The 26,535-nt window shown below is 40.2% G+C and overlaps 1 protein-coding gene across 1 annotated transcript; it reads right to left on the bottom strand.

Annotated features, from left to right (window-relative positions):
• Window positions 1–433: 433 nt before the first annotated feature.
• TOMM70 (translocase of outer mitochondrial membrane 70) lies at window positions 434–24,717 on the bottom strand. The gene is made up of 12 exons (XM_075034260.1): window positions 24,418–24,717; window positions 15,524–15,697; window positions 14,120–14,246; window positions 11,414–11,523; window positions 9,398–9,546; window positions 8,024–8,231; window positions 7,292–7,426; window positions 6,019–6,126; window positions 5,175–5,291; window positions 4,213–4,310; window positions 3,593–3,715; window positions 434–2,589 (listed from the first exon to the last, which is right to left on the bottom strand). Exons 1-12 carry the CDS (start codon window positions 24,676–24,678, stop codon window positions 2,436–2,438), a joined length of 1,764 nt encoding a protein of 587 aa, XP_074890361.1. The 5' UTR covers window positions 24,679–24,717; the 3' UTR covers window positions 434–2,435.
• Between the last annotated feature and the right edge of the window lie 1,818 nt (window positions 24,718–26,535).

The following is a 26,535-nucleotide window of genomic DNA, read 5'->3' as shown; positions in this document are numbered from 1 at the left end:
CTTCAGCTCTCAATCCCTACTCAAGAAAGCTTTTCTCAAAGTCCACATGCCCACCTGGCTTAAAGCAAAACCTCAACTATATCAGCCATTTAAAAAAACCCAAACCCTTTCGCTAAAGGGATCCACCTGCATACACACATTAACAGGGTGTCAGCTACTCGGATTCCCAGCTTTCCTGGCTGCATTTCCTTTCCCCTGTAATCTTCAGCTCTCAAGATCATACCTCTGTGGGTGATGGAAGCAATCAGAGATAAGATGTGTTAATTCCAGGTCTCCTCCTCATTTTTTCTTAAAGGTTGAAGTGAGAGAAGATGACAGGGAGCCAGTCATTATTAGTTCTTCCTAGATTCAGGGCAACCTCAAGTAAGCACAGAGAGCACCACTGCAGAGAACACTTTCATCAAAACCTGTTCTTATACATGTCAGAGAGAGATACTTGAAGGTAATATTTATTTTTTCCGTTTACAGGTGATACGTCATTTACAAAAAAAATTACAGACAATGCATCCTTTCAGTGCAGTTTCAAACTAGTTCAAGAACAGGCAAAAGTCTGTGATGATTTGGAATGCTAGTATTTGACAGCACATGCTTTTTTCCCTTAATTGATTGGGTGGGGTAAGGAATGGGGTACAGGTGGGGTGAAGAGGAGAAAATGCCAATGTAAATAAGGCCATGCGAATAAAAACTCCTCAGGAGAACAGGACAGATGCATCAGTCAATCTGGCATATTTTTGTTCTCAGGTAATTGATGCAGATTGGAAGTTCCAGAAGACATTTGACACTTGTTATGTGCAGTGCCCTTAGAAGCTGCCAGTACCTTCTAATGCCTTCAATTCCACACCAACACTTATTTCAGATCACCTACTGAGCTAACTAAAATAGAATTATTAAATCTTTATGTCTACTCTCCACCGTTTGAATTCTCAACTGTAGTTGCTGGGAGAAAGGAAGGTCAAGTTGAAAATACAAGCTGCTGCTATATGGTGGCACAACTAGAGAACAAGACAGTTTGACCACAGCATGGTTCATTCTTTAAAAGATGAAATACATTAGACAATTCAGCACAAGCAAATCTATGATTTCAGGATGGAAAGAAGCCTAAATTAGTGTATCGTAAATTAAGCTACATCAGTTAAGTATTTGCATGAGGTTTATCCAGCCACCTCAGTCCAGGGAGAGGCCAGATGGACCAACTGACTTCCATACCAGAAAGATCAACCCAAAAAAAGAGAGCCCTCTGTGAAGTTCCTAGCTAGAGGAAGACAGTTTTTACTAGTATTTAATAATTTGCCAATCTGCTATTTGCAGAACAGTTGATTCCTTTCTACAGTATTTGTAATCTTGGATAAGACAGGGTCTAATGAACAAGGAAACCAGTAGAGATTCTAAATCCATTATTTGAAGTTTTAGGCTACGCTTTGTTACTTACCTCACTTAATCCTGCAAAGGGGCTATTACAAGGAGCAGATCAGAACACAGCAGTCTCTAGAGACTGAAGAGAATTTAGACTGTCTATTAGCTGTTACATTTAAGCGAGAGCATCAGAGATTACGAAGATTATATGCAAGCATGACCTTACCTTGGCAGCTCTACTCCCAGCAGTGCTTTCTGTTCAAGTCCCTCTGAACCCTCCAGAACAATTTCCTGGGACATTCAAGTAAGGACTGCTGCACAGGAACACAGCCTTTCTTACACTAAAACCTACACTGAAGCAGTGTTACCTGACCTCCTTCCCCAACCAACCTTTTTACTAGCTCTCCTATACAGTACGCTAGGGCTTTCTGGGGTGAGGATAAGGACTATCAAATTAATTCCCTAATAGCTGCCACAGGACTATTTCTAAGTTATGCAGAGGGTGAGAGGGGCTTTAAGGGAAGATTGTGCATGCTTGCATATATTTACAGGGATTCTCTCCACATCTACTGACTTAAAAAACCCCTCTATTATTAAACAGTTTGAAAATTAATTTTTTCCTTTTTGCAAAATTAAAATCAACCCTCAAGGATTAATTGCATATAAAAAAGAAACCTATTTTACAGCACTGACTAGTATTACCTTTAAAATCAACAGGAAAAAACCCCACATGCTGTAATATTGTTTGATAAAGCAAAAATCGCCCACAACATAATCACCCAAAATGAACCAGTGTGAAGTTTTTATTTGCATGGCCAAAGTATCTTCCATTTGTTCCCCTGCAGCTTTATTTCCCTTAACACACTTTAAGGTTTTTGCTGCAGAAGGAACAAGATGCAACACCGCATACTTCCTTGAACAACCACTCCCACAACACCTAAACATTTAACAGATGTAGCAAATGACAACACCACGAACGGGAAAAAACTAAGTTCCACCATTCAACATGGTCTGCAACAGCATCTTTAGGGCTGGCTGAAGTGGGCAACTTTACTTTAGAAGGTCATTTCCTCCTCGTTTCTTTACAGTGTTGGTGGTTTCAATCCATACTTCTTTGCAACTTCTGTCTGGGCATAGGCAGCATCACAGAGTGAGTAGAGGTGGGCCATCTCCATTTCAGATTTGGCCAGGTTGATAGCTTTGTTGAACATTTCAATGGCTTTATCCAGATTACCTCTGAAATAAACCAAAATGTAGACCAATTAAGACTGGCAAAGCAATCTTTTCATCTCTACAGCATCTGTTTTCCTTCAGGACTTACACTCTCCACTACTAACAGCTTAAAAGGACTTCAGGAGGAACCACCATGAGAACTTGCGATGATGATGAATGAGCAAACCGAGAGAAGTTGTTACCAAGCCTAAGCAACTAGGACAGCTTTAAACAGCCTTGCCCTTGAGAGCTCCCATGGGTGGTAGTGGGGGATAAAATGTTCTCCACGGGACACTAAGTTTACTGCAAAGATAATGCTGGGACAACTAAATGAACTCTCATCTCCCTTGAAAAGAGTTTGTATACTTAAGAGGAAAAGTAGCACAGACAAGAGCTCACGTTATTTGAATGGGAAATGCTTGCAAAATTTCTCACGGCAACAGTTTAATTGTCTGTCCTTTTGATGGCTAGACATGTAAAAAAAAAAGACTCAACTATATTCTCAGCTACACCCCAAACTTTTGCACAACTGTAATACAATGCACTGTTACAGAATATTGCATTAGTCTTTTCACTTTACCCTGTGAACTTGCACACTGCAGTCCTGTTGGAATTAAACCCAAATCGTCAGGCTTGAGAGTATAGCTCAGGATCCTCAGTACAAATGGTCCACCAAAGTATGTTTAAGGACTACATTAGATACACAGGAAGCCTAGTAATGATCAAGGAAGTCACTTTAAATACAGGAGGGATATATTTAAACATACACAGACTCATCTGCAGTCCAGTAAGTATGAAACTGGTGAACAGGGGAACTTGTCAGATCATAAAGAAGAATTATGCCATAGAGAAAGGAAGGCTTTACCTAAGAGTTAGAGAACAGAAATCGGGACTTCAGGTAAGAGCTGGCCTTGCACAGCACTGGGGAGATGATCTTAAGAATGACTTAAAAGCCTTAAGGAAATCTAAAGGACTACTGTAATATAAAAAGTAACTAAGAACTCTTAACACTGCAATTTAACATTACCTTTGCACTTCAATCGTTCCCATGGTTTCGTATGCAAAATCACATTTGTTATCAATTTCAATGGCCTTGCTTATGAGTTCTAACCCTTTGTCTAAATCTTGCTTCCACTGGAGCTGAAGTAAACTAGAAGAGAAAGAAAATTTAGAACAAACTTCACATACTCTTCCCAAAACCCTGATCACCTAAGTATTTAATTCCTAATGCAGGGCAGACAGTAACTTCATGGCTTTTAAAAACATGTTTGTGAAAGTCACTTTCAATAAGCCATGTTACCTGTTTAATGACTCTAAAGAAAGGTAAATTCCTCCCAAGAAGACTTGTTACAAGTTGTTTTATGAAAGAGAAAACTTTAGCGCAAAGCTGAAATTTAGATAGGGCTAAAGTAAAAGTCAGATACACTTCAAGTAGATACTCAATTAGGAATAAACAGTAATGAAACTTTCCTGAAACTTATTTACAAGTTAGTCAAGAGAAACTGTAGAAATGCATTTAACAGCACTAAAATGTTTTCACAGAGTTATTTCTCCTGGCTAAACTTCTAAACACAAACATTCAATTCAGGCTGATTCATCTAAATATGCCAACTGCCCTTGACCAAAAGGATCACAAACAATACTTACCCTTTATGAACATATGTTGTGGCATTGTCTGGCTCAAGGTCAATGCATTTATCATACATTTCATCAGCCTTGCCAAACTGCTGTTGATCAGTTAGTGCCTGCATCAAAAGAGAAACCTATATGTCAATACAGAACTAAAACATGCACTCTGTGCTAGGCTAATTCTAATTAAAACCATATTGACGATGTGAGATTGGATATAGCTCTCTTATCGTAGAGCAGGCCAGGCACATCAGTTACCAGAGTTAAGTTTCAAAATTGAGGCTTTCTAGAAGAAAGCTGCTAGGCTTTAAGTGCACGAATTACTGATCACAGTACCATCTGTAATGGGAGATCCACAAGCAACGTGCTAAGTGTACTGCAAGTAAAAACCTTCTAAAAGCCTGTACCTGCAAGTCTCAACTTCTTCCTTTTTCAAATATAATTCTTTCAAAAGGAAATGCATCCATATTGCCTACCCACTTAAAATCAGAACATCTCATGCTTCATACTAGAACCAGCAGTATGTTTGCTTAGAGAAGAAATTACAGTCTCTGTTACAAGTGTACTCTGAACATCTGTAATAAACTCTGCTTGACCAGTACATATCATTTGTAGCAGAACAAAACTGTTACTCTAGTTCCACACATTTAACTCCCAAATTACCCAGTGAATCCCTGACATCCATCAAGTGAGATGCCACACATATGCAGGAATTCAAGGGGAAATGTACGCCAGACCTCTGTCTCCTAATAACCACCCTTGACTCTTAACACTTATATTCTGCTACACCAATTCCCCCTCTACTTTCTCTACCCCAGAACACCCATACCCATAAATTCAGGTAGCTTATTAAAGACAGCATGTGTTATCTTAGAACTTATTCTCAGAAATCTTCATGTATTATTTGAAGAAACGTATGTTTTTCAAGATAAAAGGTGCAAGAGAATGCAGCATTTTCTTTATGAGAGAGAAAAATGTACCTGAGCATAGAGTGCATAGCCTTCGGCACACTTTGGAAATTTTTTTATGACATCTTCAAAGCCTTTCATGGCTACTTGCACAGGCAAAGGATTATTTCCTGTATAAGCTTGGCGATACTATTCGAGAAAGAAAAAGAAAAAAAAGGAAAGAAAAAAATGAAACAACATGCCAAAAAAAAAAAAAAAAAAGGCTTATCAGAACTCTACCCATTTCCCCAAGAGATGCATGCATCATAACAATTACAAGTTCCAAAAGGTGATGTGCCAGTACATCCTACAAAATCTGGTTTTAGGAACATACCACCTGTCCAAGTCTCTGGTAGAGTGGACTTGGAGAGGACAGAGGGTGAAAGAAGGAAGCCATTATGCCTGATAGTTGCCAACAGCCTCCCTCTATTTCAAAAGCCTAGAAATTCCAAGCCTAGAACTACTCCTTGTTCACACCATGCAAAGCTGTCCTCAGAAGATTCCTGCATGCAGAGGCATTGTACTAGCTTGACATAGTTTGTTTCCAATTTCTTGAAGATGACCATTTTCCACAACATTAAATCTTTATTTATATCAATTTTACATGATACAATTAGAGTGAAGATTTGGGTTCCTCTACTACAAAACAGAAAAGATGACCTACTGTTTGAACAATGAACACTTCAAAATGAAAGCAGCAAACCTTTACTCCAGCTGAAGAAACTGTTATTATTTCTTTACCTTATTATTAAAAGATATTGAAATGTTTGTTGCCCTACTTTTCCATTAAATTGGAATACAACAGAGAAACACAATATGTTTTCCAGAACTCTTTAAAAAGAAAGAGCACCCAGATAAACACCAGGATGTTACCTACCAGAGCAAAACATTTCTGTGCTTGAGCCAAGGCAGAATCGGGTCGCAATCGGATACATTCATCAAAGTCTTCCACAGCCTCTTCAATTTGGTCAAGCAGGATTTTCAGCTAGCCAGAATGAAAGAAAATCCTATTTCTGTATTTAATCTGTGCTTCAGGCACTTAAGTGATAATTTACTCATATCGTCTCCAGTTCAGTGTTAGAACTGCCTAGAAACCTACAAAACCCACGACTAAAAATCACTGCCATAAAATAACAAAGCCACCAGTGAAACTTTGGCTTCATACACAAAAAGGCAATGTCCATGTGTAGGGATTGGGAATACTTGCATTTTAGACTGTTGCCATTACTGCTTTAGCATTATGTCCAGTCTCCAAAACTACGCCGTATTTTCTCAAGTTGCTTTGCCTCGCTGTAGTTAGTGCCTGCGGACTATTTGGATGTCGAGACATTCTGGCTTTCCCAGCTTGCATTTCAACTTTTTTATTTTTTTTAAAAATTTTCATTCCTCCACACGAGTGGAGCTCACTTCATTGTTCTCTTTACTGTGAAGTTACTGTAAAACACTAACTTTCAATCTGCAGAAAACTTTCATTCCCTTCAATCAACACGTAACACCATTCTTACTTCTGAGCACTAAAGAGATCTAATGAATTCATGGAGACAGGCACTTGATCCGTGGAAGTCTTCCTTACGAATACGACTTAGCATATCTGCATATGGTAGTGTTTCCTTTTTTTCTTCCAGCACCTTTTATATTACAGTTCTGTGGAAGCACGCCTCTCTAGGTCTAGAAATTAGTCAAGGACTCAGCAGCATCACAAGCCAGAGAGGGACGAGCTGAACAGATGCAAGTCTAGGCCGTAGTGCTGCAGATGCTGAGTTATCAGGAACACACGTTACATCCGCTGTAACAAAGCTTCCTTCTACGCAGATGCTGCTCTGCCGTATCAGGTCCCTTCACAGAGCAGTTTATATCTGCTGTAAATGTATATAAGCCCTAGTACTTTTAAGTCAGAGTTCATATTGACAGAGGGTTGAATCTCTGTCGCTCTGCGTTCTTTCCTATAGCTATAGAAATAAACTGCTTCTGCCTGACCTGAACCTGCAAATTAGACCGTGTGTGTATTCCGCAACAGTTCCAAATTAGGAGTTGCTGGTTTTCTGCCACAAACAGTATAAAGTGCCTCCGATGATGTACTGATCTTTATTTTTCTTTTAGTATATATTGAAATATTCAAGTATTGGGACAAAATCTCTAATGTTTCTTACTTGTCCTCGATGGTGGTAAACATCTGCATTCTGAGGATCGATATCAGCGGCCATGTTAAAGTCTTGAGTGGACAGCACAGGTTGCTGCTGCTGCATATACATACTTCCTCGTTTGATCAGAGCATTAGCTCGGAGCTGTAAAAAAAGTTCAAAGAAGCATTAGCCACTTTAACTTTCCTCCAGATTTAAGGCTTTGTTTACAATAACAGTAAATTTTTCATTTGACTGGTTTCTCCCACTGACAAATTTCATTCATTGTAAGCAGGAATAAATTTCATATTGACTCTAAATGAATCAACTCCCTTGCTTAATTTCAAATATGTCAGCCTATGTTTTCATCTCAGTGGATTTTTATCCCCACCCCAAAATTCTTTATAAGAGGTTCCCTATGTTTACAAATGCATCAACATTTTATGAAGCAGTTCAATATGCAAGTACAAATAATGTTTTTCTCTTATCTATGAACTGATTTTTCCAACTGGATAAAGTTCCAATTCAACTTCCTCTGATCTTTAGTTTGTACTGCTGAGCACAGCTATCACAAAAATCAACAAGCCATTGAAAAAGCAATTTGTCAGAAATAAAAGGACAAAACAGTAAATAAAACAGAACACTCCCATTGAAGTATCTGGAAACTTGGAAAAACAACTTTTTAAACTATGCTGCAACTTTATCACTAACTTCTGTGTTTTCTCAACCCAAACTACAAACCCAACTGTGACAGATTCTTACCTTCACATTTGCATCTTCCATGCTGATGACCTGATCTAGGTCTGGTTTGGCAGCATTTGCATTGCCAATAAGTAAGTAGAAAGTAGCTCGCAGAAGCAAAGCTTCTGCCATGTATTTTCCCTTTGCTTCAATTTCTTTTGTGCTTTCACTGATAATTTTGTCATAGTTCTCTTCTTCCATATATTGTTTTGCTCTCAAGTAGCCAGAGCTGTAAATGATGTAAGAACAGTTGTATATATACACATGCATTCACTGAACATTGCAATTTCAATTCAGATTTTTCATTAAATCATACAAATACTAACTTTTGCTATACTCAGTTACAACACTAGCATAATAAGTAAAGTTACAAATACTCCTAGATGAAGCCATCGCAGACTGAAAACAATTTAGACAAAGAATGGCCAAATTACAGTGGAAATAAAGAAGAAAAATGTTTTAAAGCTCTTGAACTTGAGCTTCCTTTGTCACTTGAAATTTTTTTCATGTTAAGGACAGCAGTAATCTCTGCCTTAAAACAAGAGGGGTGGGATGGAATTCCAGGGCAGCAAAGTGAAATATTAAACCTAGCAATGTGCAGTTTATATGTGGAAGAAAGGATTTCACAGCAAAAATTACAGTAAGCACTGCCTTGTCCTCAGCTAAGTGTCCTGGATTCAGTGAATCTGCCTGTAGATCAGGACATTCTATCTTACCTAAAAAAAAATAAAATTCCCAAAGGTGTTTGCAATGGTTTCCATATTGACAGCAGCGATATCTTCCAAAAATAAACTGGAAAGCAGTGTAGTAAGGTAAAGCACCGTTCATGTGGTGCTCAAGCTTCACTCAAAAAAAGAAAAAGCTCAAGCTTTCCTTTGTCAGCACATGCCTCTCATTTATGTGCAATCTGCTTCCAGAAAGATAAAACACCCTTTCGGCCTCGGTTGCTGTAAATACATAGTCTTCATTAACAAAGACCCTTTTCCTAGCTTGTCTTCTCCCTTCCAATCCAAAGACTAACTTGCTCTCCTCCTTGAAACTCTCCTTCAGTATAAAACATTCCCTTCTCCAGAAGCATCATTCAGCACTCTCCAGTCCTCCCATCTCCTAAGATTTACTATGATACTGTAGGAAATATTCAGCTTATATTCCCAATCTCATTGTCCTTCCTCTGTTTAGTGGATCGAAGCCATCTACAGTTTGGAACTAGCCAGTCAGCTTTTGTAAAAGTTTCATTTTTAATACTGATCTCATTTCATAGGCTCAGTTTATTACCACAGGATTTCCCATGCCAAGTACTATAAAAACAACAGCAAGTTACACTGAGCAGAATGTCAAAATCACTGAGAACTTAATTCTAATACCAAACAATTCCCAACTGTACTGTACACTCACTTTTCTTTTACTTCAGAAGCCTCTCCCTCCTTATCTTTATCTTCATCTGATTTCTCACCCTTAAGCAAAGGTTGGGAGATTATATCATCTGTGAAAGAACTGAAGTAGGATTTAATGAACTGTGGTGAGGGCATCAAAGGCTCACGATTCTGAAACAGAGAAATGTAATTTCAAGTCATTAGATGGTAAGATCAGATGGTAAATATGGAAGTGGATAAATAAATGTGATTATAAAAAAAAATTAATTCACGAAAGAACCAATGTATGACTTTCCACTATCTCATTTGATAATCTGATATTTTTGATTTGACAGTTTGACATTTAGGGATTATTTAAGCTTCAGATCACAACGCAATACCCACCACCGGTAGAAATAAAGTGAAGATATTCAAGAGAGGAGGGAGATAGTATCTTTCTGCACGTGTGGCTAGAAATGAGGATTCTTAGGATATCATAAGACATTGGGTAGATGTACTAAAGCAGTATGTGTGCATATAAATAGGGCGAAAAATGCAAGCTGGCAGTTTAAGCATGAACCTCAATTCAAGTAGATTATGAATGGCAATTTGCCCTTTTCTCCAACTCATCCAAGAGAAGCTGATGTCTATTGTTACAACGAAGACTAATGAGGCAATATCCTAATTCTATGTGGAGCTTGGCCCAGATACCACACATTTTACCTGAAGTCCCAGAAGTAACACCTCTCAGGTACAAAATCCTTTCTACAGCCAACAAAATATTTCTTGCTCAAAATGAACACTGCACACAAGAGTTACAATTCAATCTCTCCTGCAAGAAAAGTCTGAATGCACTCTTCCGAATTTCTCTATTAAGTTCTATAACAATACTGCCCATTTGAAGCACACCTATTTTATGATGCTGCCACCACCACCCTAATAGCACAATTCATTTTTTGTTACCTTCACACCACACGTTTATATGAGCTTCTATGGGAAAGAAATTCAGCATCTCAAAACCAACATGGATTTCAGTACTTCAAATACCATCATCAAAACCAAGCAAGAATGTTTTAGTAACAAGTGAGAATGTTTTAATATCTGTCCCAACTGTTTTGTAAACCTATAGCCACTTAAAATGACTGCTCCTGGCTACCCCTATACTTCCATAGTTCTCTTTTCTGCAGCTTCCGAACATCAATGCAAAGACATCCAGGTGCCAAAATAGAAAAGTACAAGTACGAGCACCTATTTACAGAAATGGAACAGAAACGGCCTGCGACTGAACGTCGCAAGTAATCTGTGGTAGTTAGGAGATGAAGGCATATTTTTCGAGACCGAATCAGGAAGTCTGACCATTAATAAAAAGATGTGACTTCACGCTGCATATTTTTTTTAAGCTATGCTTTTTTGCTTTTCCTAATTTTTTTTTTTCAAAAACCAACCTTAAAACAATATTATTTTGACACTTTCTAAAACATAGGAATTCTGCTGTTAACTTAATCTTTCCTACATGAAATTTCTATTTATAAAACCAAGAATAACCTGGGGGAAAAAGTCCTCAATCATCATTACTCTCATTTTAAGCTATTCATTACATATGGAACCAACATTTTTACATGTTTTCAATTATTATTTATATACCTTCCTATCTCAACACACATACCCAACTCAACCACCTGATGTGCAACTGAACATTTGGCTACTGCTGTTCCAACATAACCCGTTTCCATTACGTTGCAAGTCCAGAAAAGTCCCATGTAAGGCAGCACACCAATTTAGGGTGTCTCCTGAATTCATAACAAATTTTATTATTAAAGGGCAACAATTGTTAGAAATAGACCTCTCTTCCCTACTGAGGTTTCAAAAACTTTGGACAGGTCCCAAAGGAATACATCAGTACAATAGTAGCTTTGTACAAAACCGTTCATGTTGATTCTTACACTTCAGCAGATGAAGACAGTGACTTGCTTACAACAATTGACAGAATGCCTACAATTAACATTTCAACAACCAGTCAGGTGAAATCAGAATTTGTCAGCAATATCACAAGTCCTACCTTGTATTTCTCTTTGGCCTTTTCCTTTCCAAGGAGTTTAAGAACTTTATCAGCTAATAACATACTTTGCTGGTTTTGGAAAGCTTCTAAAATGCAGACTGCAGTGACATCTAGGAAACAACATACAAAAGTGAGATTAAAAACAAATTCTGATAGTCACTGGAGTACACTAAAAAGTGCCACTGTCACAGTAAGTCACTGCCAAACTAATACACGTCCTGTTTGAGGGTAAAAGACTCTGTTTCCAGTCTGCTGTATTTACCACGTTTTCCAAGATACAAATTTGTATCCAAAATGATCTCCTTGTGATAAAAGGACCTCATGACAGTGAATGAAGGAAATTACATTTATTTTTATCTTCACGTTTTTATCTAGAGACAAACACACTTAGATGAACAGTGAAAATGTATATCTCCAGCAGGGGCTTTCACCATTTGAAACTTTGAGGACAGTAATTATGTTCATATTATGTTCACATTAAAAGTGCTAACACAGCTTCTCTTCTGGGACTGGTCCTAATTTTCTACTTTTAAAATTCACATTCAGTACCATCAAATCTCATTTCTTCCCCAGTTTCAGAAATCTTCCCATATCATATAGCACATTTTTCTGCTCACCTCCATGACTTTGGAATGGAGCAAGTTTAAGAGGAATACCTTGCTGGCCTATTTAAATCGCTAGCCCTATCACATCACTTTCTTTCACACATAGAAGCCTCTGCAAATGTTAACCCATTGCTGCCTGAATGGGTTTGCAAGCTTTGCAGTGTGAAAAGCACTCTTACGGTACATTAACATTACTTCTCTGTTAACTAGAGGATCTCTGGATCCTCTAGTTAATGCAATACTACCACTGATTTTTCCTGTTTAATTTTCACTTAAATATCAGTGAAGATGAACAGAGTTTGGACTTGAAATTCAAACAGTGTATTGTTTGAATACACTTGAAAAGCAAGTGTCTTACCCTGGAGTTTTAGTACAGTTTCTGTAATTCTACACTGCTATAGGTACTATTATGCCATCATTTATACAGAAACTCCCCACAACTCTGGCATGGTCAAGAAGCACATCGGAGTCCCTGGGAAAACACGCTACACCCAGAAAAAAGCGTGAAAGAGAGCGTGCAGTAATACTGTGCTACACAACCTTAACAGACAGCTTGCCCAAAGCAGGCAGCCATAAACTAGTGCCTGGACTCAGGTAAAGCAGCAACATCTTCCCAAAGTATACTGCCAGGGATCACTGGAGGGGGTTTTTGCTGGTGGTGGTGGTGGGGTTTGGGTTTGTTTGGTTTTTATTTCCTCCACTACATGGACACACCCTACTTCCTCGGATTTTACTGGCCATAGATGGTTGGCAGGTAAAAGCAGTATTGTATTAGAAAACCAGTGTGGTTCAGAAAAAGAAAGTAATTTTCAGGTCTGAAAAAACTGCAAGCTAAACACCAAACACATATCAAGGTTGAAAATAATTGCTACAAACATTATTGCTACTAACATTAAAAAGGAGTTACATTTAAAAGCTATCCTACTATAGCAGGGACACTTGATCTTTCTTGGGACTTGTATCATCTGTCAGTTTATCACAACTACATAAGGTTTAGATTTTATTACAGCACTCTGGAAGTGCAGCTGTTAGTCAATTAGTGATTGCAAAGGACTACACCAAGTGACCTAAGTAGTCCTTTTCTAATCACTATGGTCTTATAGGGCAGAAAAGCATTCTACCAGCAGATAAATAAAATTTCCACATCTTATTTATCTTCTAATTTAGCAGACCTAATTCTTAGCTGTTACACATAATGAAACTAATTTAATTTAACAATTAGATTTGCCAGTCAGAGCACTGCCTTGTTTGCTGCATTCTTTGATAATGAGCACAGATGAAAATGTCATTTGCCTTTTAACCTTACATCAGCAGGAATGATTTCACTGGATGAAATTTAAATGGGTCCTTTCAAGCAGTGTCCCTTAGTTCAAAAGTGCCCTCAGACAACACACCTGACCTGTAGTTCTCCTTAATTTTCATGGCTTCTCAGTCACATCTTCCTCACAGTTTAAAGTGTATTCTATTAGGAATAGTATTTGGAAGGATTTGACACAGTAGCTTCTGCCAAATATGTAGTGTCAATATTAAAAAAAAAAAAAAGGTTAAATCTGTTCCAATTTTCATAACAGTAATACACCAGAACAAAATACTACTGAAGCTGTTTTCCTGTAGGTATCCTACCTACCTGCCAAATGCATTTAAATGATTGTAATGCTCTTGTTTCTGACCATGGATCTCCACCTGCAAAACCACCCCGGTTTCTGCAGTAGTACCATTTCTCCAAAACAAACAGAGAAGAAAGTTTGTTTACTGTATGGAAGTGGAACAACTGTTGTCTGGGTTATCCACTCAGCATGTTAGATGAATTCTATTCTAAAACGTAGGGAGTTCCCTGGAAAAAGAATACCTTGAGTGGCTACAATAACATCAATTCCTCAGCAGCTATTCCAGATGTAAGCAGATGGCAGATTGAAAAATGGGAAAGGGTTTCTTCTTACAAGAGAAGAAAATGTATTTACAGTAGCTATGAATGGTTTTAAATAAATAATTCTGTATTACTGTAGTTACAAAAGTAAAAACAAAACAATCCCAGAAGTTACAATCTCCAAAGTGCCTGAGCTAACTCCACTTTTAAGTATACACATCAAGAAACACTCACCTTCTAAACATTCCTTCTTATTGTCTAGCTTCTCATGAGCCTTTGCACGTCTGAAGAGAGCTTTTACATATTTAGGATTAAGCTCAACAGCCTTTGTGCAGTCTTGTGCCACTTCTGTCCATTTTTGCTGTGGGTAGAAAACAACACAGTGAGAGAGGCCCTACTCAGCTGCATTGTATTAGCTTTCCACTACCAGCTCCAGGGTCATGCCCACCTAACAGTAGCTGTAGTTCCCAGGGCTCTGGTTCTACCTGCTTGCTTCTATTTCTGCAAGTTTCTCAGTAAGAAACTGCCAGGCACCACTGGAAGTCACCTGCACCAGAAGAGTCACAAAACAGAAAAGGAATTCCTACAGAAAAACGAAACCAGACAGTTGTACAAAGCATATGGGAGAAGATAATGAGTTGATGCGAAGATGCTTGCAGGAGGTAACATTGGGACTGAAAGACTGGTACAAAACAAATAGAAGAAAAAAGATGAAAACATAATGAAAACCAACAAACAAGTTTAACAAAGTGCTAAAACACTTTTTTTAAAAAAATTTGTTATTTCAATTTACTACACTATGTTACTACAAAGGGATGATAAATTAATATGTAGGAGTAGAGCTGGTCAAGGGTATTAAGAACTAAAAATCCATTTATCTGCAAAACTGGTTATCAAAACAGGCTTTTCTAACAACCGAAAGAGGAACCACATATATCTGGGATTCATTATGGCATGAATTAGCATTATAAGTAGTATTTGATTAGACAAGAACTGTTTTATCACTCCTCTAACTATCAAGACTTGATTTCTCTAATCACACAGTCTCTCACTTGATTCTTCAGACTGTACAAAGCCAATTTTTCCACTCCTTTATATAGCTCACCAACCTGACCTCATAAGCAAATCTATTGATACCATAATAAACAACACTTGTTGACTTCTATAACTACTATCAAATATACTCAGCTATCAAGTAAATGTTACTTTCACATGTGCAAAATTCAGGTCTTGGGCTTTAGTAGGATTTCTGTGCCTTTTCTGTTTAATTTTGAAGTAAGACCCTTCCAAAATATTTGGCCTTTCACCTAACAGTTAAAGAAACACTCTAGTAGAGAGAAGCAAAATTAACTTATATACAAGAAAATTGTTCCAGAGGATAAGAAATTAAAATCTTGTCTTACAAGAAAGGGACACAGGAGAATTACATATGATAGACTGGGAATAGTTAACAGAAAATAATTTTATTTGTATGTGGAAAAGTATGGCCAGCTAGTGAAAAACAGCTGCAAGCAATGGCATCTTGTTGTGAAGGCAGATTATCACCACCTGGGATCTTTCAGTGGACAAAAGTGACAAAATGCACAATTTACAATGGAACTTTTAAGAATAAACATATAATTATCTTTCATTTCTTACCAGTTGTTCATAGGCAGCTGCTCTATTTTGATAGAAGGTAGAAAGATCAAGGTTTTTCTCAGGAGGGCACAGGCTGATAGCCTCAGTATAACACTGAATAGCTTGCTCGTACTTTCCTGCTTTGAAATATTTGTTTCCTTTGTTCTTGGCTGCTTGGGCTCTATCAAGAGGGCTCTGAAAAAGAAAGTGATAGGTCAGTTCAAATAAGAAAAGCATCACCGCACACAAGCTATGCACTTAAGGGCTGATCTTCAAAGATTCAAAATGGGTCTGAGTGGTAAAATCTATCCTAGACTTCTGAAAATCTCACTCCTTCCATTTCCTGGAAAAACACAACAGGTTTTCTTTTGCAAGTCTATCAGATAGGAGACAAACTTTTGAAAAGATTCACTACAATGGTATGAAACAATGCAGTGATTTCCCTTTGGAAGGCTAAACAGTTTTTAATCTTATGTGACTGGTGATCACAAAAACCAGTGAGATAAGTTATTTCTCCAAAGACTAAATACGTGAAGACAACGAAGCCCTCAAAACAATTCGAATAGGAAAAGTTTCCTGCCTGTAAGACCAGAGCTGACTCAGCAGGCTATGAATTAAGTATGGAAAACACATTGTGGAAAGACCTACTGAGCAAGATGAATAAAACCTGTAGGGAAAACAAAGCTGTTTTGCCTTCCATACACTAGATTAGTTAGCTTTACAGCTAACTCCTCTACAGCTTCACAGAACCTGCTTCATCCAAACGCTAATACAACGTGCTGGACCGTCATAGTCTGTCATTCTTAACAGAGGATGGAAAACTTAGCTAACTGGCCCGTGACCCTACGAAACTAATCTTTACTTTCTGCATCACCTGTTGATCATCTGCATTTCTGTAGAAACCAACATCACTACCTGTAACCCCTAGATTTACAGATCAGTTATCAAATGTTGTGGTTTATAAGGAATCAGATGTAAAAAACCTCCCTCTATCAAAGGGGCATGACCTAGATTCAGGAAATACAGAGCTGCAAAAGATCCTAACATTCATCTTCTGGATTTCTGCTCCTCTTTCACAGCCTAGCTTCAAGGATCAACATTTTGGGGCAGTTCAGGCTAACCTGCCAGACCAAAACGAACAGAGGTATGAGCACACATGCCATCCTACCAACATCTCTGAGGAGGCAAAGAGTACAAACTGGGGGGGCCAGGAGGGGCAGGCAGTAATGCCTTAAACAATAGCTGCAGGATTCACTACATCTCACCTGTTGATTCACATGCACTGAAAAGATCATCTAAGATTTGCTGGCAATTGTCAATGCTGCTCTTTGACCATACTTCTGCCTCCTCTCCCCCCTCATCGTCCACCAGCGCCAAACTACACCCAGATTGCTGTAAGAAAAACTTGAAAACATCTTTGCATTCATCAGCCTCTTTCCCTTAACGTCTGCTCATTTCACGCCAGTTTGATCATTTTTAGTATCTAAATGATTTTTAAAACTGAAAACCTGAAGGGAATCCAGCAGTTGCTGTACAACTCCTCTTTTAAGGCCGGGTTTCCAATCATGGCATGAGAGAATCAGATAATGGGTACCAGTCTTAGTTCCTACATAAAAACAGGCATCCAAATAGAATGAAAGTATCCTACAGGCACTCTCCTGGGGAGAGACTTACAAATGAAACCATATAAGGGAGGGAATTTCTTAAATATTCCTACTGCCAGAAAAGCTCTTCTCTCAAAGGTCACCAATCACAGGGCTTATAGGAAATCAATCTGCACCATCTCCATTGTTCACGGAACAAGATAATCTGCATGGCTTTTAGATTTTTGGTTTTTAATGATTTAAATTCAAATTGATAACAGATTATTAACTTCACCCCTTTTCGTACACTGCGTGTAACTCTATGGATACACAAACCAGAACTAGAGTGTGAATATTTTTACTGAGAGCCAAGTTAACTGTGTATTTGTTAAGTTGTTTCTTTAAAACTTAACCCAAGTCTGAAAAGGTTACATTTACTTCAAGTATGTCCTAAATTTAGCTCCCAATACAACAATGCTTCTCTTTTAGCTAAGGGAAGGGTTATGCATATGCAGCAGACAAATGCATGAAAGTCAGCTTGAATTTTTCCTTCTGCATTTCTACAGCAAACTACATTAGAAATATTTTTGTGAAATAACCTACAAAATTCAGTGCTGTTCCAACTTCCTTGGTACCAAAAAGAAAACCACAAGATGTGGGCCATGTTGTAACATTCATACATGCGTTCCCAGTATGAAAATTACTTAAGACTGCAGAGATTAAGCCTACACTACAACTAGATTACTACTTTATGATCACTGCCAATTCCTTTAGTCCAGGGATCTATTATGCCAATATGTGCCTCAGGCTAAACAGTCCATCCGCTCCATCCTATGCGCTTTGACAGCCCTGCACTGCAGTCCCTGAATAGACACACGCTACAGATGAGGACTACTGGACAATATCCAAATGCAAGGACTGCTCCAGTGTCAGGTGTGGGACAGGAATTGTAACTGGAAGCAAATCTGTAGTTCTGGGGCTGTCACTGGTGCTCTGTTGGTTCTTGGGAAGCACGAAGTCTTCAGACAAGCCTAACTGCGTGCAACAGGGACCAAAAACTTTAAAGACTACAGGCACGATGCCACGGGAAAACCCCTTAAAATTAGCAACTCTGTTATCAGAGTAAGCTTTCAATAATAGTAGTAGGACCACAGACCACAAAACCAACTATGCAGAAATGAATCACCAAATAGATGCTAATCCATGGTTCCTCTCTGCCCCACGCATTGCATGATGCAAAAAATTTGGGGGTAGGGAGTCAGGAGTTAGAGCACAACATGCTATCATGTAATAAAGTCAGCAGTAATGCCCATGGCAAGAAAGAAATCAACTTTTTTGTTTGTTTATGCTGCTTTAAACTAGACTCCTAGCTCTTAGATGGTTTATCTCTGCAACCTTAGTCACGCTATTCTGCTATAGTCCTTGGTATGCATGCAATACACCATTGAATTGAATGGCTGACATTTTAAACACAAAGGCTGATACAGCTCTGTATCATCAATAAGCCCATTCTGATAAGGGCTTAGAGGAAAAAATAGAGTCGCTTAGCATCTCATACCCATGAAAAATGGATCCCACACAGATTGTATAGAAATTGTGCATTAAAAATAACAAAATGTTGTATCTATGTCTTGAAGCCCAAATGGTGATAAAACACAATGCTGAATTTTAAACTCAACTCTTTTTTTAAATAATGATCCTGATGAGATTTATTTTCTTCGCAATCATGAAACTCTTTTACCATAGAAAACATAGCAGAAAATAGTGGATTAATTTACAACTTTGGTATACAACTGATCAACTTATGGAACAAAACAAACAAAACCAAAAATACAGTTTTTATTTTAATTTTGTGAAATTTTAAAGAATATTCATAACCATTCTTTTTTCAAAAAAGCTTAATAATTTCTGTTGAAGTTACATATTCAACTTAACTAACTGCAGTATAACCTGATGAAGTCAAATACACCAAAAAGCTAAATCTCATGAGTCTTTTCTTTTGCTTTGGTATGTTTTTGTTGTTTGTTGTTGGGGTTTTTTGCTGTTGTCAGGGAGGGGTGGTTGTTTTTTTAAAAAAAAGATATTAAAGAACTCATGTCAATACCTTTTCTTAATAGCACAAATAACAATATGAAAATTCTTAACATAAGATCAGCTTTTTAAAGAGTTTGTCAAGCCTTACATTTAACTCTGACAAAATTTGTAAGCTGCTGCTTCTGAGCCCTCCAGTCCTTCTCAATTGCTACACTGAAGATACACACAAATAAGAAACTGATTATGCAAGCAAACTTCATGTACCTCAAGCACAAGTAATCAAAAAAACTCATACCTTCCTTCTTCCATTTTCTTGCAAATGTAATAATTCTAGACATTATTTTCCAATTTCACTGCTTCTCCTCACCTAATGTATTGTCATTCTATGTGATGCACTGGACATTTTTTGTCCCTATGACGAAGGTCCATATATAGCAAGAAAAGCTCTCACAGTTTGTCATCTTCAGTCAAAGAATGTGTGCAACAAGCAAACCGGCGCAATAAAATGAATGGAAGTTCATAATCAATTATCTGCCAAGGTAGTATAAACAAATAGCTCAGAAGTTATCTGCAGTTACATAAAAAATAACATCTCGGTACTTACGACCGCTTTCAGCAACTCTTCACTAACAAGTCTTAAAACAGAGTTTAAGCCAAAGGGCACTTGTGTATTTGAGAAGCACCCAGTTATCTAGGTAACTAAACAAGCAGTTTGCTAACTGTCTAAAGACTAGACAGCACTGACAAAAATTTCTTAACTGTTAATTTAACCTCAGCAAATGTGCTTGCCTCACAAAATGTTCAGAAACTGCTCAGAAACTGCGTGCAAACAACAGCAACTTAACAGCAACAGACTGCCAGCTGCAAGAATAATAAAGTTTAGTAACTCCCAGTTAATGCCGATATGGTTAAACTAGCAGTTCAGAACTTTATGTATTTGAGGGAGATTGTTTTATAAAGCAGAACAAGAAATTTGCTGCCAGCCAGTGATGACAGTGATTCAGAACAGAAGCATGAGCAGCGAGTTTCAGCGTTTTCTTTTGGTTGAAAAGGATTTGCATGAGCCCTTGTCTGACAGATGACATGGAGGGGGACTACTGTTTCAGCCATCTTAATCCACCAACTTGCAAAAAAACCCCAAACAAACCCAAAACAACAAAAACCCTGGTCTAGACCTCCTTTTTTCTTCTCCAAGTGAGAAGACCCTCTTGACGAGACCAGCTACCAAAAAAAGGTGTTGCTTTCTGAATACCTGCTGTTACTGAATACCTTTTTTTTTTTTTGACTAACGTTCATCTCGAGTCTTATCTCAGACCTATACTGAAAGGCATTAACTGAGTACAAATGGTTTTAAGATTCTCCTTAGCACTAAAACCACTATGAGAAAAAGTATGTCCACAGGAGCTCAAGATGTAAATTCAGAGCGCAAGCAAAGACGTGTTATAGTTAGATATAATTAAGCTCAAGTTTACAGTACAATTTGTCAACATTCTCCATCAGTGCACCTTCCTTTTAAATAAGTTTGCCATTCATGCCTACCAGCAATTGTTCTACTGCTATTATACACGTTTAAGAGTTTTCCACACCTGTCCAATACAGCCGGCATGAAACATAGAAAACTTACAGTAAGTTGATAGTGAGATTTATTAGGCAACAGGTGCACAGTACAACAGAAATTACTTTTTACGTACTTTGCTTAGATCAGTTCAGAATAAGTATCAACATAAGTATATCTAGACAAAGGGGTTTAATTCGTTCATATACTGATCTAATGTCAGAGCAGTGAGACAGGCAACATTCAGCAATTGCTGTTAAAATAGGTACTGGAAAGAAGCCATACAAGTTGGCTGTTAATCCTGGTATGTGGCACCACACAAGCCAAGGAGCGTGGTCACATTCACCCACCATGGCACTCAAGGACTATATCCAACTCGGAGGAAAATGTGCAAAGACAGCGAACTGCTGTGGACCCAAACGGCTTTGTCTGCAATACACAATGCCACACGGCTGACTAAACAATTCAAGAATCTCTGGTAGATGCTCACTCACGTACCAAAAACACAGGGTTAGCCTAGGAACTTGCTGAAAGAGTTAAGGGGCGAGATTTGGACTATCACATACCTGCAAAAGGAAGGGATTTCAACTTAAGGAGAAAAAAATACTGAAGCAACCAACACTACCTCACTGATTAACCAGTGCTTGCTCCTGTCAGACAAGGAGGGTATGAGTTTGCTAAGAAGTTATCACGGAATAGGTAAAAAACATGAATCAACATTAATCAATCAATGCAAAAATGCAACGCAGTTTACTTCTCCAACATGTTTAAGTTATGCAACATTCACTACAAACTAAGAGAGCACGTAAAAAGCAACTGCTCTTACTGAGCAATTAAAACACATTCCATCTAAATTATAAGAAACAATGACAACTTTTGTAATTAACAGATGCGATTCAACTTCTTGACCTTTGAGTTATCCATAGATGCAGTTTTATCATGGGCACTTAACTGGTCCAATAATACCAGTTTACTGTACTGTCGAGGAGCTGTGCTTACAGGGGAAGGAATCTCAAAAGTAGTTCAGCTTTTCCCGATATAGCACCTATGCTAAGGGCTTCTGCCAACTCAACGTCAGTCACAGATCACACACTTGGCCAGTGCATCTATGCCAGGAGAATCCTCTAGTGCAGACACAGCCTGGGTAAAAGATGTGACACCTCTGCAGCAGGTAAAATAAAAGTTTCAACTGCATGCAAAGTAGTTAAGAAGTCTGAGTAAAGACCCTATTATTTTAAAAGAACAAACAAAAAAATTCAAGGTCGTATCTTCAGAAACAGTAAACAGAGGATCAAATGGATACAAAAGCTGATTTAATGAAATGCACAAAAAAGTCTGAGTCCTAAGCTACATTTATGAGTAAAAGAATAGTTACTCCACAAACACACACATAGAGCTGTTAGTAGCACATTCATTATTGACCTATGTGTTTTCTGAAAGACTTCCCTCTTGTGTTTAGACTGCGAAATGAATTACCGGCTCTTATTCACCATACAGATTTGTATGTGAAACCTGACTGAGTTTAAAAAAATACCCCACCACATTAGAAAGGCAGACCAATACAATACAGGTAGTTAACAAGTAAAGCATCTGCAATGGTTGTATTTTCAATCAAGGGTCTTATCAATAATATCTGTAACTATTAAAATGCGTGGAAACATAAAATCTACATGGCATCACCACTTTGAATATGAGGAACAGGAAGGCAATCCTCCCCACACACATAAAGCAGTCAACGGAACCTGCAGCCACATTAATTTTCCTACTGCAGCCATATTTTGACCAGCTAGACAATTATCTCATGTAATCAGGCAAATCTGATACCCTCTTCCACACCTTTTCTAAATAATATCTCTCATTGCTTTACAGTATAAGCAGTGACACTCTTGAAGGAACTCTGGATCACACCACTCGACCATATACTTATTCTTAGATGCACAGATACTTCCAGTAATTTAATTAGTGGAGCAATCTGAAAGAGCTAGACACACAATATTTTAAATCAAGTGCTGTGTACGTGTTCTACATGTTTTAAGTGCTTGCTTAAAGTACAACTACAGAATGACGACAAACCACTTGATAGTATGTATATACAGCAATTCAGAAATACAATCAAGAAACCCAGAGATAACATACTAACAGCAAAGTCACTGCTGCTACACAAAGGTCACAAGTAGCCTGCAAACCAGAGCTCACATATAGCAAGCACATTGCCATAAATATGCCAGATGCTGTTTGCAGCCACAAGCCAAAGTTACCACAGTAAACAAAGTCTGAATTTGTCCTCTGTAGGCTACTTGCTCAGTACTGTTGCCCATCAAGGAACAAATCACTGCATTCAAGTAACTGCCTCCAGGTCCAGCTTAGGTTTTGCAGCTCACTACACTTCCAGGAATGCCTGAGGATACCTATGATTCACTAGCTATGGAAGTTGCCACCCTCCTCACCACTCCCATGTGTTCCTGCCACTGCCTGCCCACTCTGTAAAACTAATCATCATTGAAATGATCAAGGTTAAAACTGACCTTTTTCAATCTCCAGAAGCTGATTTCTTTCTCTCCTGATCATTTCAGACAGGAAGTTTAAACCGTGGTCTGACAGTTCAGAGCATTTCAGGTGGTACACAAGAATGGGAGAAGAAAATGCAGGAGTATCTTAATGGAATTTCCTAATCAAAGCCAATCAGTTTGCCAAATCCACCACTTTAAACATGCTTGTCAATTGTAACCTCACCTCAGTAATACAACGTGACCGTCACGGTACATCTGTGACTGCAGATGTGCAGAAAGTGCATCTCAGAGGCATTTTTCCACATACGGGTATACAAGAGAATCATGGATCTGATATGGACTCTGATCTTCCATGTTGTCCTTCAATTTTTGTATAGACCGTTTTATCTGAAAATTCTCAGAATGGTAGTATACAACAGGATAAATGTAAGTTTTGAAAGCATATCTATTTAGGCAAACTCTACTCTGAAGCCTCAAGTCGCTTGAACTGTATGGCTTTTGTCTTTTCATTGAAAATATTTCATTTTAAATAGATTTTGACTGTGTTTTCTTCCCACTCCACTGTACCCAGCATCTCAGACTAACACACGACAGCTCACAGACTTCCTTTTCAAAATACTATTCCGGGAAGCGACTTACTCATAGCTATTCTACACCTCGGAAGCAGAAGTACCTTCACCCAGCAGCAGCACGTTGTCAGATCCGTACTCACCTGGTTAACGTGTCCTTCACGACACGACGCATTCAGTAACGTACTTTTCCAAGCACCAGTACGGGGACTGAACACACACACGCACTCCGAACAAAGCACTACCAGCCGCAGCAGGGCGAGGAAAAAGCCGCGAACGCCCGGCTCCCAGCGCTCCGCGGTTCCACGGGCCGACCTCGCAGCTGGTTTACGCCTCGCCGAGCAGGCGGCCAGCCGGGCGCACCCGCTGCATCCCCTCACACGGGACGGGCGCTTGGACAACCGCTCCTCGGACCGGGCCAGCGGCCTGCCCCGGCCCTGCCTCCCACACACCGGAGGCCGGCCGGCCGGCCAGCCATCCCCCCCGCCGCGCTGCAGGCGGCCCCGCCGGCGGCTGAACACCCACCCCCGCGGCCCGAGCCCCACGAGCTCGGATCCCGACACCCCACGCCACGGCGGGGGCGGCGGAGATGAGCCCCTCGTCCCTCCCCTCACACCCAGCGGCGGGGAGGGGTCCGCGCCAACCGCCGCCGGCGCGCGCTCACCATCTCCTCGTGCCCGGGCCCATCGGGCTGCCCGCCGCCGCCGCCGCCGCCGCAGGGCCCGGGGCTCGCCCGCCCCTCGGGGGTCTTCCGTTCGCTCGCCCCCTTGCCGCCGCGGCGGGCCGCCCGCCGCCCCCACAGGTAGAGAGCGCCGGCGCCCAGCAGAATCGGCGCCCCCAGCACCAACGCCAACTGCCAGCGGGACAACCCCGTGCCGCCGGTGCCGCCGCCTCCCGCCGCCTCCACGGGCTTCGAGGCGGCCATGACGCGCTCACACCGCCGCCCGCGGGAGGGGAGGGAAGGGGTCACCGGACACCCGGGGCACGCCGGGAGGGTACGGGTCGCGCAAGCACTTCCGTCCGCCGCGCCGCGCCGCCCGGCTCGGCCCCGCCACCTGGCGGAGCGGCGGTGTAGGCGCAGCCCCCCCGTCCCCGTCCCCAGCGGCGGCCGCGGGTGTCCCGGGGCGGTGGGGGGTGCGCGGCGCGGAGTCACGCTGCGTGTGAGTGAGTTACTACTGGCCCGGGCGTAGCTTTAGGTCCGGGTTACTTTTGTGCAGAAGGAGATTCCGGACTGCCAACGTATGGGACTGACGAGAAGTTTCTGGGACTTGGTCGTGGGACGTGGTGAAGCAAGATTATCCTGGTTATAAATGCCATTTTTCTCCCCCCCCCCCCCCCCAGTTATTAGTTGAAGCTGTCATAAAAATAACTTAATATGCAATAATAGGATTTTATATATGTTCCATACCCATTATACGTATGTGCGTCTATGCCTACTTAGCATCCTGTAGGCAGAGGAAGCTTATGCTTCTGCCTCCGCTGATTTCCCTGGAGCCCTCAGCTGAGGACGAAGAGGCGTCGTCTTTGATACTTTTTTATGCCCAGATAACACTAGTCATCTCGTACCTAGAAATTTCACTGTAGGAGGGAGGGAAATGGGAGGAATATGTGTGAAGACACATATTGCACTGGAGAAAAAAAGGACTGAAAATAAAAACAACAGTAAGACTGCAAAGCAGTCCAACTAAAATTTGCCCAGCTGGGCTATGAGTCAGTATATCTTGGTGCCTGGTAGTAAACAGCTTGAGCTGCGTCTCCCTTAATTTATGGATTATTATTATTTATGTAAGCGTATTTTGCCAAAGCTGTGGGACGGCCTCTCTCTCACTTTCCTTGTCACCTGTCTCAGCACAGCAGAAGCATTTCCTACTCCACACGATAGGCTGCAGTTCTGTCTCACATGTCAGAAAAGAAGAAACTTGAACCACACAATAGAAAATATGTATCAACAGGCCGAGAGCTTCCTACCAAATTCCACCCACGTGATGCTTCTAGCATAGGCCTTCAGATGTACCTTGCCCGTACAGATTGGTAGCCTCAAGGACGTAAGTCAAATTTAGGCTGTCAGAATTATGGCCAGGAGCATTCTTCCCCACTTGGAGAATCAGCCTACACATCCTTTTTATTGCTTCAGGTGTCTTTTTACTGTACTGTTTTGCCGGTATTCCTCTCGCCTCTGTCCACCTGTGCCTCTGCCAAGAAAGCAGCCTAGTGCAGGTTTGGTTGTGTCTCCAAGTTGATATGCAACGTCTGAGGATATGCCGTCTGCATACCCAGGTACTCCAGGACCTTGTGCTAATCACTGTCTCATCTGCCTTGGACAAAGTAAAACTCAGGCACATAGGCATCCGTGACCACTTGGTCCCTTCTCCCCTATTACTCAGAATGAAGAGTCCTACATCAGAATATTGTACTTAAACCTCACACCTACACTCACTGAATGAAACTGGAGTTTTGTTACTACATCTGTATTGCTAAAGAGGTTGGGGACAAGGAGCAAGGTTTAATGCTGGACCACTGACTCTCCATAATGCTACACTGCCAGCAAGCTTTTTTAGCATACTTCTGGCCAAGGCCAGCTAGCATCTCCACAGCAATGCCTAGGCACCAGGAGAACACCGAGCTACCTAGCACACACCAAGGACTGCTTCCAGTAAGAAGTTGGATTTGGGTCTCTTCCTCCTGTGCAGTCTTCCTACACTATCCCAACAGGCTCTACAGCCTCAAAGCCCTCCTCCTTGTCCTTCTGCCATGTCCCAAGGCATGTAACACACCTTCAAGT

This window comes from Buteo buteo, chromosome 8 (genome assembly GCF_964188355.1).
Source record: "Buteo buteo chromosome 8, bButBut1.hap1.1, whole genome shotgun sequence".
Taxonomy (NCBI): Eukaryota; Metazoa; Chordata; class Aves; order Accipitriformes; family Accipitridae; genus Buteo; species Buteo buteo.
This window is presented reverse-complemented; position numbering and strand designations above follow the sequence as displayed.

Excerpts from the sequence above, each read along its gene's own strand:
- TOMM70 (XM_075034260.1), bottom strand. The coding sequence starts at position 24,678 with ATGGCCGCCTCGAAGCCCGTGGAGGCGGCGGGAGGCGGCGGCACCGGC. Across the intron at positions 3,716-4,212 it reads ACAACATATGTTCATAAAGG|TTTACTTCAGCTCCAGTGGA; the intron begins GTAAGTATTGTT and ends TTTCTCTTCTAG. Across the intron at positions 2,590-3,592 it reads GGAACGATTGAAGTGCAAAG|AGGTAATCTGGATAAAGCCA; the intron begins GTAATGTTAAAT and ends GGTTTATTTCAG.